The sequence below is a fragment of the Miniopterus schreibersii genome (assembly GCF_964146895.1).
Source record: "Miniopterus schreibersii genome assembly, chromosome: 8".
In the NCBI taxonomy this organism is placed as follows: domain Eukaryota; kingdom Metazoa; phylum Chordata; class Mammalia; order Chiroptera; family Miniopteridae; genus Miniopterus; species Miniopterus schreibersii.
In genome coordinates this window covers 81849147-81862737 of record NC_138109.1, presented here as the reverse complement: position 1 = coordinate 81862737, position 13591 = coordinate 81849147, and the positions used below count along the sequence as shown (strand labels likewise).

The following is a 13591-nucleotide window of genomic DNA, read 5'->3' as shown; positions in this document are numbered from 1 at the left end:
CTGCGTCTCTGTAGGGAGACTCGACAGGCCCGTTTAGGTAGAGAACCTCTGACTCCCTGAGAAGAGTCCCGGTCTCCTCCCTGGAAGGAGCTGAGCCTGCAGCCAGCACCCCCACTGCTGGGCAGTCTCAGCATGTACTTCACTTACTCTTTCCCTGTTCTCAGCACGGTGTCCCCACCCTTCACTGGGCCCTGTGACCTTCAGTCCGGGGACCTTCTCCTCCAGAAATGGTGAGGCGGCTGCCAGATGCTGGGGTATCACAGAGGGGCTAGGCGCCAGCCTGGGTCTCCAGCAGAGCGGTCATCAGCCCACCCTTCTGAACGTGTGGGGGCCCCACAAGTATGAATTGGTTCACTCTTGGCTTCACCACCGCGGGCTCCGGGTCTGTTTTCTGGGGCTCCTGCTAAATTCTTGACCACTCATCCATCTGCTCTCCAGCTTCCAGAACTGGTTTCTCCTTTCTTTGGTGTTCCTTCAGCCCTTGTGAGCTAATTCTTTTTCTGAAAGGCATCTGGGGAGGAGCAACCATGTGTGCAGACAACCATCTTTATCCAGAACCTAGTAATTCTTCCAGGACGAGTTATGTTGTTTGCTAAATTTTAGCCTCTGGCAGCCTCTTACTATATCTGTGTCCTAATGAAATAGTGTTTAAAATAATTTCTGAGAGCCTTGTGATGGTCAGGCTTCAAGGAGAAGATTGCTCCCCCCACCCAGCTGTGTCTCTTCACCTTACCCAGTGATTGTGCTTTTGTTCCTTAAAGAGATTCCTAGTTGAGATCTTAATAGCACTTCATCTTGCCTTGTTGTGCCAAAGTCTGGTATTTTGCAGTGCTTTTTAATGCTTATGAGGAGCCAACAATTTATTTTAAAGATTGAATTACACAAGACTCCTGTTCCTTGAGCTGTTGATCCAAACGAGTGGTTAGCAATTCTGTTAATTAGCTAAATCCTTTACTCCCTGTCAGGGTATCGTCATTTCACAAACACAGAGATCTGCTGAGAGTCATAACATTACTTGTTAGGACAAGTTACCTGTTACCTTCTACTTGTTAATACAAGTGTTTCGTGTATTGTTGTAACAATGTTTTTTGGCCCTTAGCCGAAACTTTTGCTTGCTGCTCTTGTGCAGATTTAGTGCAAATTAGAAAGTGGTTTTTGCCAGCTCAGTTCTGCTTTGAGCCGTTTCCTGGTTGCAGCTGATTGTTCGGTGCTGCTGTAGTAATCGCAGGGGCTTCAGGCCCTTCCAGGCAGTTCGACTGTAGACAGCCTTCGCAAAGGGGCGGCCCCGCAGACGGCATTCGGACAGAGCGCAGACCCACAGGTTTAACTCGCAGACTCCTTCCTTCAGTCTTTTCCCATTTCAGCCACTGTTACAAATTTCACAGGTTAGCATATGTCTGCAGAGCAATCAGAATCAGCAGTGGACAGGCCAGTTAAAGCTGGTGCATGATGCAGGCTGCTGGTGCGGAAGATTAAATGCTGGCCTTTAGTTGAGGGGGACGCTGTGCCACTAACTCATCCCCTAGAGCAGGGTGGGCAACCACTGGCCTCCAGGTCAAACCCCACCTGAGGCCTGATTTTACTGTCCTCTAAGGAGATTTTTACAGGTCTCAGGGTAGTTTTAAAACAAGATGACAGTAATGAAGACAAGAAAGAAGAGGAGGAAGAATCGAAGGCAGGAGGAAGAGGAGAGGAGGCTCAGCAGTGGCCGTATGCACGTGCTCTGCAAAGCCTCAAAGACTGACTTCTGGGCTCTTTACAGAACCAGTGAGCCCACCCCTAGTCTAGACACCGCTGGCTCAGCCTCACTCCTTTCCTGTCCACACACTTCTCCCCCGGGCATGGAAACTTCTCCAGGTTTTCTCCCTAAGGCTTCAGCAACTTAAATATGTATGTGTGTTTGTGTGTGGTTTCAAAAACATTTAATTGTAGATAGATCTGAATCATCAGCTCTCAGGTGTGTGACATCTAAGTGGATTTACCAGCATAAAGGCCCATGATAGAGTATACCCCTAGCTGCATTGGGAAAACAGCAAAATTATGAACAGTGTAGTTGTAAACGCTTTGGCTTTACTTGGAGATACTTTCAGAAAGGTATGTGTTGAACTTGTTTCTCCTTGTAAGTAGTAAGTATAAAATGTAAACAAAATTAAAACATGCTTTTATGATACAAGTATCCTCTTATTTACTGAAAGCCTAACCAAAGAAAGGCTTTTACTTAAACAGTTAACTGTAGAATTAGATAGGAATTTTTAAAAACTAAGACTTTACCAGTGGTTCTTCCTCACTGTAGGCTTTCTCATCTCACAGCATTTCCATCTACTTACTCTAAGCATCGACATAGCATTTCCAGGTGAATGTTCCAAAAACTTAGCTCTGATCCTTCCAAATCAGTCTAGTCAATGGGAGGAAATTAAACCAAACAAGTAAATTATCAAACATTCCTCTTTGCAGAATGTCGCTCAGTGTGAAAGTCCTGGGAAAGAAATGTGGGGGAGGGGGGTGTTATAGTGTTCGGCACACTGTGTTCTCCTTCTCTCTGTGCTGCGGGATGTCTCCACGTTTGCCGGGAGTGCACTGCAGACCGCACAATCACACACCCATTACTCCTCCGGCGATGAAGTAGTGCCCTGTGTTATCAAAGAGTGAATTGAAAACAGCATTCAGATGGTTGCTCTGAAATGAAGCTGCGAGGCAAGCTATGTCTCTACCACCCAGCCTGCCTCCAAAATATAACTGTGACCAGCACCTGGGTCACATCGTTGAGTAACTAAGGTAATGCTCTACTCTTCTTTAATCCCCACTGTGACCCAGGGGCACACAGAATGCTGTTGCTAGAGGACTCATCTCCAGCTGATAAAGCAAACTAGTGCTGAGGATAAGCCTTGAAGTCAAGCATTGCTTTGTAATTTCTTTCCCTTCTTTGCCAAATGGTTTAGTTATAAAAATAATTCAAATTATATAGTATCTTCTGTCTGGGTATTAGATTTTTGAAATCCAGAGGTCAAAATTCTTTATTTCTTTAAAAAATGAGAACATAAAATGGAATTCCAGCAAAAAGCTGGCCTTGATACTTGTGAGCACATCCGTGCAGCAGGCAGCATGGAGCTAGGGGGCCCTTGTCAGGATCCTTAACTGTGGCCAACTATAGGTGTTAGAGGGAGAAATAACATTGTAGCTGAATTGAAGGAGGCAGAGAGATACTAATGTACCCTCTCTCAGCAGGAAGTAAACTAAATAGTTGTGCACTTTTTGGAGATTTATTAATGAGGCCCACTGCTGACTGGGTAGAGCAAGGGAATTTACATATAATTCAGAGGTGAAATGAATGGTTAATTAGGATATGAAACTTATTCCATACTGGAGAGCATTGAATTTACAATAAATATCCATAAAACTATAAAAATAGGAGACAGAAAAAAATTAATAATTCAAGACACTTGACTTCATCAAGAACCTTTTAAAGACGTGCAAAATATTTAAATTCCCTGAAAGCTGCCCAATTCCTTATTTTGAGTAATCTGGTCATTTCTAAGGTCTCGCTTCTAAAGCTATCTTGATTTTCTTAAAAAGAAAGGAGAGCCCTCGCTTTCTGAAGAGACCTAGAAAGGCTCTGGAGTCGCTGCTCTCTGATAGCATGAGAACCCCGCCTGGCTCCCGTCCTAATGAGCTTACACACTGCTGCAGGGAAGAGGCGGGGCGAGAGGGACCACAGCCGCCAAACGCTCCCAAGCAATTAAAGGCTGATTGTTTGTCTTCTTTCCAGGTGGGAAGGAAAGAATGAAAATGAAGTGGGCAGATGTAAAGAGACCGGCAAAGTTCACGTGACTGTGGACCTCAAATACTACCGACCAACTGAAGTGGTAAGGGCTCCTGGCCGCTGGTGTGTGGCCACACTTGGCCAGCTGTCTGGGAAAGTGCTGTCACTGAAAGCCGAAGCCAACCTCAGAGCTCCCATCCAGCTCTCTGGCGTCTCTCAACGGGCGAGTCCAGTGAATTGAGTTTGAGATGGTGGTCTCCCCACTAAGGTCCCTTGCTTTACAAAGGAAGGCCAGGGTAAAACACATTCGTGGAAATGGTGGGTCTTGGAAAGGGCAAATCTCATTGTGTCAGTCCCCTGCTTTGGTGTCTGAACCCTGGTACCTATGGGAGGTCTGGATGGCTGCCTGCCTCCTCAGTGCACACACGCACTCATAGGCACACAGAAACGTCATGAATGTTCTCCCTGTACATTAACACTCAGCTCCAGTAGTCTTCCTTTGGTCCTTTTCTAGACAATGTACCACACCACTAATGTCTCTGCTCCTTCCTTTCCATCTACAGTATGTGCAACACAATTGTACTGTTGCACCTCTTATAATTAATTATGCTCATTTGTTGACATGTTTTTCTCCCATTATCAAACTGTGAACTCTTTTAGGATAAGGACTTTTTTTTAATATCTTCAACCGTAACAAAGTAGGTGCTTAATAGATATTGATGGATGAACAGACATTTCTAAATACAGAGGTTTCTGTATCAAGAAATGGCCTGAAGATAGTTAGAACATAACAGCCTCCTTTCGTAGATTTGTGAAAACTCCTGGCTTGGTATTATTGTTGCTTACACTTTAATGTGGGTCACACTCATTATGGGCACAAAACTGAATTGTGTTACGAATACCTAAAGATAATAGAAGTGGCACCTTCAGGGAGAAATGTTCCAATGTGATGGTTAGCTAGTGACATGCACACTAACTGTGAAAATGGGATCTTGTGAACCTGTTTTACCTGTGTTTTGAACCAAATTCCTATGTGTTGGACAACCTCTCAGAGGTTAGGAAATCCCCAGTGAAGAGAGATTGAAAGTGCCTGTGTTTGTTCAAAATGTCTTGTTTCAAACAAAAGAAAAAACTTCACTTCATGGGCTCCACACACAGGAGGAAGTAAAAAGAAAAGCAGAGTGTAGGCCAGGGCTGCAGAGGGAGGCACTGTCCCCGCCGGGCGTGGCCGGCCCCCCGGGACCATGGCTCCCTGCGCTGGCCCGGGGTGTGCGAGGAGAGGGCGTCTGGGTGGGAGGAAGGCTCCCGCACACCCCGCAGACGCAGCCAGCAGGCCTGTGCGCGGCCCCGCACGCGTTGCTTCCCTGTCCTGAGAGGTGCCGCGAGGTGTCAGTTTTCTGGAACGTTGCACAGGTCACATAAACAGGCAGAGCTCTTTCTTTGCTAACAGAATGTGTCATCTCAGCGTGGAAAACTTACCGAGCCGGCAGAAAGCTACGTCCTTGTACGGTTTACATGTGGCTCCTTCTCTCTCTCTCTGTCACCAAGACAATCCCAGAAGCTCGGAGGTCCTTAAAGATGGTTGTCTGTCTTTCTCACTTGGCAAGGTGTAAGGTTGATAAGAGCACAGAACAAGAGAGTTTGCCGAACAGGAACAGGACCCCTGGACTAACAAGACGGTTCTTGAAGCCCCTCTACCGTGTCCCGACGCTATGTCCATCCCGTGTCTTTGCGCATTCAGACGTCACTGTCATACCTGTTCTGCAGCTCCATTCACAGGGATGCTGTGGGCCAGAGGAGAGGTGTCCTGTTTCCTGCGCGGGCTTTATTTGCTCACTGATTTAGCTCCCACCCCGATTCCCTAACTCCCTGTTTTGAGTCTAGATGTTCACCTGCATGTCGTCTAAGCCTCTAGGCTGCATTAATTTTGTTCACTCCACTTCAACGGAGTGTTCCGTGGGGCGAGCTTTCTTTGTGTGGGGAGACTAAACTTTTAACCTCATGGCTCAGAACGAGGAGCTTTCCCAAAACAGGGGTCAGTTCTACAGCCTTCTGTGGTCACGCCTCAGGGTGACAGGACTCTTCCAGGGGACAGGGGACCGGGACTGAGCACCGACTTGTACATGGGCGCCCACTTAGGTGTGGGCCTCACTAGCAGCACCGCCAGAGTGGCTGGGCACGAGTCCTGGAGCGCTGCATGCTGAGGTGCGCCTGCGCGCGGGGCGGTGCGGGCGGAGCCTCTGCGTGGGAGCCACGCGCTCAGTGCCGAAGCCCCTCCCGCCAGCCCCAGGCTTCCTCACCTCTTCCTCAGAGTCTGTAAAGCGCGTTCTCCTGAAGAGCTTTAACCATGTGCGTCCCCCACGGTCTTCTACACACAGGGCACCCCAAAGCCAAGGGCGTAAACCAGATCTCCTTAGCATCCCACGGTTCCAAAATGACTAATAGAAAAGAAAGAAAGAAAACTTGAAGAAAACTTGAAGAAAATGATAAGGACATACCAGGTCTCAGAACAGCAGTATCCTAGAGCAAGATAAAGGCAGAGCTGTACGTTGTTTCTCGAATAAGATTCTGACTAGTCTTAAGAAAGGCTCTTTTCTGCCTGGAGGCCAGCCAAGTCCTAGGGCATGCTGCACATGCGCCATAGAGCGCGCCGCCCCGCTGGAGTGCCGCACGTGCGCCCTAGAGCATGCCATAGAGCGCGCCGCCCCTCCGGCGTGCCGCACGTGCGCCCTAGAGCATGCCATAGAGCGCGCCGCCCCTCTGGAGTGCCGCACGTGCGCCCTAGAGCATGCCATAGAGCGCGCCGCCCCTCCGGCGTGCCGCACGTGCGCCCTAGAGCATGCCATAGAGCGCGCCGCCCCTCCGGAGTGCCGCACGTGCGCCCTAGAGCTTGCCTTAGAGCGCGCCGCCCCTCCGGAGTGCCGCACGTGCGCCCTAGAGCATGCCATAGAGCGCGCTGCCCCTCTGGAGTGCCGCACGTGCGCCCTAGAGCATGCCATAGAGCGCGCTGCCCCTCTGGAGTGCCGCACGTGCGCCCTAGAGCTTGCCTTAGAGCGCGCTGCCCCTCTGGAGTGCCGCACGTGCGCCCTAGAGCATGCCATAGAGCGCGCTGCCCCTCTGGAGTGCCGCACGTGCGCCCTAGAGCATGCCATAGAGCGCGCTGCCCCTCTGGAGTGCCGCACGTGCGCCCTAGAGCATGCCATAGAGCGCTCCGCCCCTCCGGCGTGCCGCACGTGCGCCCTAGAGCATGCCATAGAGCGCGCCGCCCCTCCGGCGTGCCGCACGTGCGCCCTAGAGCATGCCATAGAGCGCGCCGCCCCTCTGGAGTGCCGCACGTGCGCCCTAGAGCATGCCATAGAGCGCGCCGCCCCTCCGGCGTGCCGCACGTGCGCCCTAGAGCATGCCATAGAGCGCGCCGCCCCTCTGGAGTGCCGCACGTGCGCCCTAGAGCATGCCATAGAGCGCGCTGCCCCTCCGGCGTGCCGCACGTGCGCCCTAGAGCATGCCATAGAGCGCGCCGCCCCTCTGGAGTGCCGCACGTGCGCCCTAGAGCTTGCCTTAGAGCGCGCCGCCCCTCCGGAGTGCCGCACGTGCGCCCTAGAGCATGCCATAGAGCGCGCTGCCCCTCCGGAGTGCCGCACGTGCGCCCTAGAGCATGCCATAGAGCGCGCTGCCCCTCTGGAGTGCCGCACGTGCGCCCTAGAGCTTGCCTTAGAGCGCGCCGCCCCTCCGGAGTGCCGCACGTGCGCCCTAGAGCTCGCCACACCTGCCAGAGTGCTGCACGTGTACCGTAGAGCACTCCGCACGGGCCATAGAGCATTGCACAGGCGCCATGGAGCAAGCCGCACCCACCACAGAGTGCTGCACACGCGCCATAGAGTGAGCCGCACGTGCATTATAGAGCGAGCTGTATCCCCTAGAGCGCGGGCACATGAGCCAATGACTTAAGACCTCATCAGCGGCACCCAAGAGCCTTAAATCTTGCTTACCTACCATTATGGAAGGAAAGCTTTTGTTCTGAGCTAAGCACTAGGACATCCAGTTAGAACTGAATGGAGTCACAATTTTTGCTTCTTTACCGGTTAAGCCTCTGGGTTTCCTTTGAACATTTAGAAGTTTTGCTAGCGTGATGAGCTTAATCCTGAAAATTAAACTTCAAATTCCGCATTGCCCCCGAGTTTCAGTATTTGGTGATGGTATTCTCAATACTTAAGTTCTGCCCTCTTAAAATTGCCTCCCACATAGCTTTCTCTATGTGCGCACATTTACACCTAGATTAATTGCATTGTGCGTCTGTTCCAGGGGTGGGAACCTTTTTTCTGCCAAGGGCCATTTGGATATTTATAACATCATTCAAGGGCTATACAAAATTATAAGCTTAAAAGTTAGCTATGAGGAAAGCTCCTAGATTTATTGAATTTGCCTGCAGTTGCTTTGGCAGGGCCAGACCAAATGATTTCGCAGGGCATCTGGGGCTGGGCTGGATGGTCCCCACCCTTGGACTCTCCTCATAGAGAAGTAGGGCTGTTTAAGGTGGGCCCCAGGCCAGGCTTCCTAAGTACAGAAACTGTCAGTCCCTAGCTGTGCGCCCTTAGGCAGATCACTTCTCAGGAATTCCATTTCCATCTTTAAAAATGGGTTTGGTAATAGAACTTCTTTCAAAGAGTTGTTGGAAATTAAGTGTACAAAATATTAAAACAGTATCTGGCACACAGTAAAATACCCCATATTGATGCTATTTTTTTTTAATTTATAGATTTTAGAGAGAGAGAGGAAGGGAGGGAGAGAGAGAACATTGACTTGTTGCTCCACTTATGCATTCATTGGTTGCTTTTTGTATGTGCCCTGACCAGGGATCGAACCTGCAACCCTGGGGTATCAGGACAAGGCTCTAACCAACTGAGCTATCCGGCCAGGGCTGATGCTGTTACTGTTATTCATTTATTCATCCATTCATTATTTACCAAGTGCTGTGTTAGACCTTGGGAATACAGTATGAACAAGATAGACACAGTCCCTGCCCTTGTGGAGATTGTGGTTGTAGAGGCCTCGATCAGTTGCTTGACTCTAGTACCTTTTGAAAAGCAGAGTGGTATCATTGGTGTATTATATAGATTAACCAACAAAAGGTAGATAACAAGGTATAATCAAAGCTACTAGAAAAGATTGATACGTGATTTGATTTTTCAATTCTTGTTTTATTTCATTTCCATCCTTTCTGATAATCTTTCAGAAGATTAAGTAGCTATTCAGTAGTAAGAAGCGTCGTATAAATATAAGAAGATTGGCATTGGCCTGTTACTTTAAAACAACCACAAGGCATCGTCCTTCTGTTTGAGAGTGTTTAACCTGGAGAATTTACAGAGGTTGAGGTAATGAAGTATTCAGCCTAACGTGCCATAATTTCTAACCCCACCAAATGCTCAATCCACTTAAAACAATTTTAATAAGTAAGATTATTTTGTCTAGTGAAACAAACAAAAATCTTTTTTCCTGCAGAGCATTTTAGGAAATGGCATGGGGGACACAGCCACAGACTAAAAATGAAATCACATATTTTTCGTTAAAATGCCTCCACTGAAATTCTAGCAGATGACACAAACTGCATTTTTTCTTGCTGTATCATTTGTCTTCAGCGTTCATTTTTCTTGCTGTTGTATTTCTAATGTCCTCAGTTGTGATTGGTTTTTGTCTTATTTATTTAGATACTTCATGTTCATTCCTGTTCTTTTTAGATATTAGAGAAAATCATGAGTTAATATCTAGAATTGAGAAAACAATAGCTTTAAAGAAGTTCTATATGCTAAAGTAGCACCTGCCTTCAGTAAAATCACGTGGCCTGTCCCTAATCAAATTACCATGTGCTTGTTCATTTGTCCCCTCTGCACACTTCCTAATATTTTTCTGTAAGTGATGTTACACTCAGTGGCCCATAATTGCTCACTCGGTCTCCTAGCTCTGTTTAGGATAATGCTATGTAACACCTTCCAGAGCTCGGGAATCTGATCTGTCATCAGAGCATCTGTATAGAAACCAGCAAGAGCTCCCCACGGGTCCCTCTCTGAGTTGGGGGTCCTGAAAATGTCCCCTTTGACTCCCTGTGCTTACCACACTCACACTTCCCTGCTGGCAGCAAGAGATTAGATCCTCTCTACCCCACCCCTCTTCTCTCCAGGTGCTGATTCTCCTGACCCCTACGGCTCTAGTCCTACCCTCTCCTCCTGCCTGTCTTTGTTCCTCTTCTGACTGCTGGGAGCCCGGCTAAGAGGACGCGGAGATCAAATGAAGGGCGTGTCCCTTCTTCCTGCATTCCTGGAAGTGGAGGCTGGGCTGCTCCTTCTGTGAGGTCCCTTCCAACAGTCACATCCTAGCGTTTCTGCTTTTGTAACTGTCAGACCAGAACATGTGGGGTGTTGTCACTAAGGCCCCATCCAAGTGTTTCCTCTTTCATAATTACTCTCTGAACTTCTTACGCCTGCATTTATCAGTAGCGCGTATCTCTGAAGCACGGCTGGTGGACCCTGAGCCTCCCTCCCAGGCTCCTCCTTGTAACCTCATGTCCTTCCTTAATCACGTCGGCCTCTGTGCCCTTTCCTCCGTGGGCTTAACGCAGAGAGCTGTAAGCCTCGGCCGCTTTGGTCGATTCTCCAGTATTCCACTGTATGTTTTCCATACTTAATCCCATACGAAACCGCCAGGTGGATATGGCCTTCCTCCCCCAGCCTGGGTTCTTTCTGGTCTGTGCCCCTCAAGAGCATGCCATAGCTAATGAAATAGGAACTGTGTGCCCCCAACTTCTTCTGATTTTCCTTGAAGGTTCTTATGATTAGATCCTGATTAGAATAATATCATTAAAGACTCAAAAATCTTTATGAGTATACATAACTAGATTCATTCTCTTATCTTAAAATATCTTTTGTATTTATTAAAATCTTTCTAGTATCTTTAATATCGATGGTTTCATTCCTGTACCAGTAGGGAATTCCTATAAAATCTGTACCTTCTTTCTAAAAGAAGCTGCCAGGTAGTGACCACCCTCATTCATAACTGTAGTGTTGGCCTCTTAACATCTTCAAGATAAATTCCAAAATCCCAGAAATTCCCTTCAGTCTCTGTAGCTACTTTCCTTAGGAGTAACAGTACTCAAGCTCAGCTTCTACCTGAACTGGCTCCTATGCAGGTCACTCAAAGACCAAAATTACGTACGGAGACCCATCCATCACTAACGTCCATCACTGACGTGGCCACCTGCTCCCCCTCTTCATTTTATCTAGTCAGTGAGACCTGGGTTCTGGAATTTTAGAAACCCCTCTTTGCTGTCTGTTTTTTAAACAACTCAACAGTGCTTTTCTGTTCTATCGAGTCATATTTACCTCCTAAAATAACTATAATTTAAAAACATGCATGGAGTTTCTTGGCTAACACTACCCATGATGTTCTTCCTCCACCCTGTTCCAATAAGGTTACTTATTCCTGTCTAAGTTTGATTTTCCCCCAGCACATTATTCACTTGTGGACACCAAATATTATGGGTCTATGGAAATTTAATGCGTGTGTACTGACTTTGGGCTCCTGTCTGTCTTTGTCTTACCCTAGAGGCTTCCTCTTGCCTCACTCCCCTCGCCCTCGGCTCATGGCAAACTGGTTTCTTCGTCTGTTGTTACATCTACCGGCAAAGTGGAGAGTTCCTTTGACCACTTTGTCAAACCCATCAGGTAGATATTCACAGTGATGGTCTCCCTTTTTGACGTGGTAGCTCCAGTTGCCTCCTTAACAGTCACACTTCATGTGCTTGGCCTGCCAGTAAATGCCCAGTTTCACCCAGCTGCTGTGAAGAGGCGCTGTGCATATTCTGTGATGCTGTGATAGCTCGTGAGTTTCTTGGATCAGTCAGAAGTCTACTTCATGAAAGCCTGGTATAAGGCTTTCTAAGCCAAGACGTGGGCAGGTGTCTAGGGACTAAAAGATTCTCTAATTTTTAGGATTTCCAAAAGGAGTCCTTTATATAATACATTCATCATATACATTTAAAATATAGTGTTTACTCACCTCAGCTCTCAGAAATACATCAGTATATATAATAAAATAAAATATCCTTATATGATTAAGGTCTTAGAGTTTCAATTCAGAAATAATGTTTGTTGGATTCCTGCCATGATTGTAAGTCCTAGTAGCGCTGTGAGAAATACAAAGATGGATGGGGATAGGGTCGTTGTTCCGTAGTAACTTTCAGGCAAATGAGGGGCAGGGCAGCTGGGAAGCTCCTGGGACAGTCACAGGCAGGGGTCACAAGGAACTAGCTGAACCAGGACAGTGGAGGGAGAAAAGCATTGACAGACGCCGGGACATTGCCAAGATGGTGACCACAGGATTGGGGATCAAATTGATCATGTGTGGAAAACAGGCAGGACTGGAGGTGACCCATGAAGTAAAGGCTAAGAGTGAAGGGTGGTGAGCAGACAGTGATGTCATAACCCGCATGAGATCACGGGAGAGGACCCAGTTTGCAGGGAAGCTGTTGAGGTCCGTTACACTCCGTGCCTTAGGGATAGCCATGCAGCAATGTCAAGCAGGAGTGCGAGCTGGAGGCCTGGTGTAGAAGGTCAGGTGTGAGGGCTAGGTGTGCGGGCGCTGAGAGCTGAAGCCTGATATGAGCCCCCCAAAAGAGTGTTTGGGGTACAGGCAAGGAGGAGAGACGAGCATGAAGGCTGGTCGCAAGCTGTTCAGGTCTGAGTGCTTCAGAAACACTTGAAAAGGTGGGTTAAGAATTCAGAGCTCACAAAATAAGCATTTGTATCCCAGAGCCTAGGCCCAGACTAAAGTGTCTCCCTCCCTAGATAATTATTCTAGGGGGGGGGGGGGAATACCAAAGCATTTACTTTTACTGAGAGGTGATCACTACATCTCAGTCCAGGCAGAGCTGGATAAACAGATTTCTGATTCTGAGTTGATGTGCCCTGGAAGTCAGGGTGCAGAGCACGTTAGGATTCCTCAAGATCAAAGGGCTTATTGTCAGTACAAGGTTCTCTGCCCTGCATCTTACCGTTTTTATTACCATCATCATCATTAATTATCATCATCGTCACTCATTTCTGTGGAGTTATTAGTTATGAAGAGGCACCTGAAAGGATACTGAGCTCTCCAGCTCCTAGGTTTCCTTTTATTTAAACACTTTGTTTTGTATCTGTGCAACTTTATGCAGACAAACAAGGCTATGCTTCTTGACCCAATGGCAGAAATGATGGTCATAGTGGGAGATGGGGGCTGATTGGTGGCCTTCTGGTCTGATTCGGTCTGACCTGTATGTCCCCAGCAGCTCGAGCAGGCCCTGACAGCCAGCCAGTTCTGTGGCTGCCCTGGTGCTTCAGGGTCCCTAACAGGCTAGACAGCAGCCACATCCATGTTTACTGCCAGCCACCCCCTCACACCCCCCTCAAAAACCAGGATGCAAACCTGTCCCTGTTCTTGCTTCTGAGAGCCTGGGTGGCACTTACACCGTCTAAATCCTGTGTTGGTTTCCTGTAGTTGCTGTCACAAACTTAGCAGCATAAAGCTGCACAGATTCATTACCTTGCAGTTCCAGGGATCAGAGGTCTGAATTCAGCTTCACCGGGTAGAATTAGGGGGTTGACGGAGCTGCGTCCGTTTGGAGGCTGGAGAGTCCTTGGACCACAGGGCGTCCCATTGGCAGAGAACCGAATTCATCACTCTGAACCGTTGCTGGGTCAGTGCCCTCTCCCGTTTGGAAAGCACATTATTAACCACTTGGAGGAGAAATAAGAAATGGAGGACTCTAGTTAATTGTCCGTTTAAAATTCCATAATGTACACA

The 13591-nt window shown here is 48.1% G+C and overlaps 1 protein-coding gene across 2 annotated transcripts in view; it reads left to right on the top strand.

Annotated features, from left to right (window-relative positions):
- Positions 1 to 13591, top strand: part of GMDS (GDP-mannose 4,6-dehydratase) — a 572762-nt gene that overhangs the window by 476856 nt on the left and 82315 nt on the right. The window contains exon 9 of one of the 2 annotated variants that reach the window (XM_081144604.1): positions 3767 to 3863. The exons of the other annotated variant lie outside the window; for it this stretch is intronic. Coding sequence (XP_081000730.1) covers positions 3767 to 3863 — 97 coding nt within the window. The remainder of the gene's footprint in view (positions 1 to 3766; positions 3864 to 13591) is intronic. 2 annotated transcript variants of the gene reach the window in all.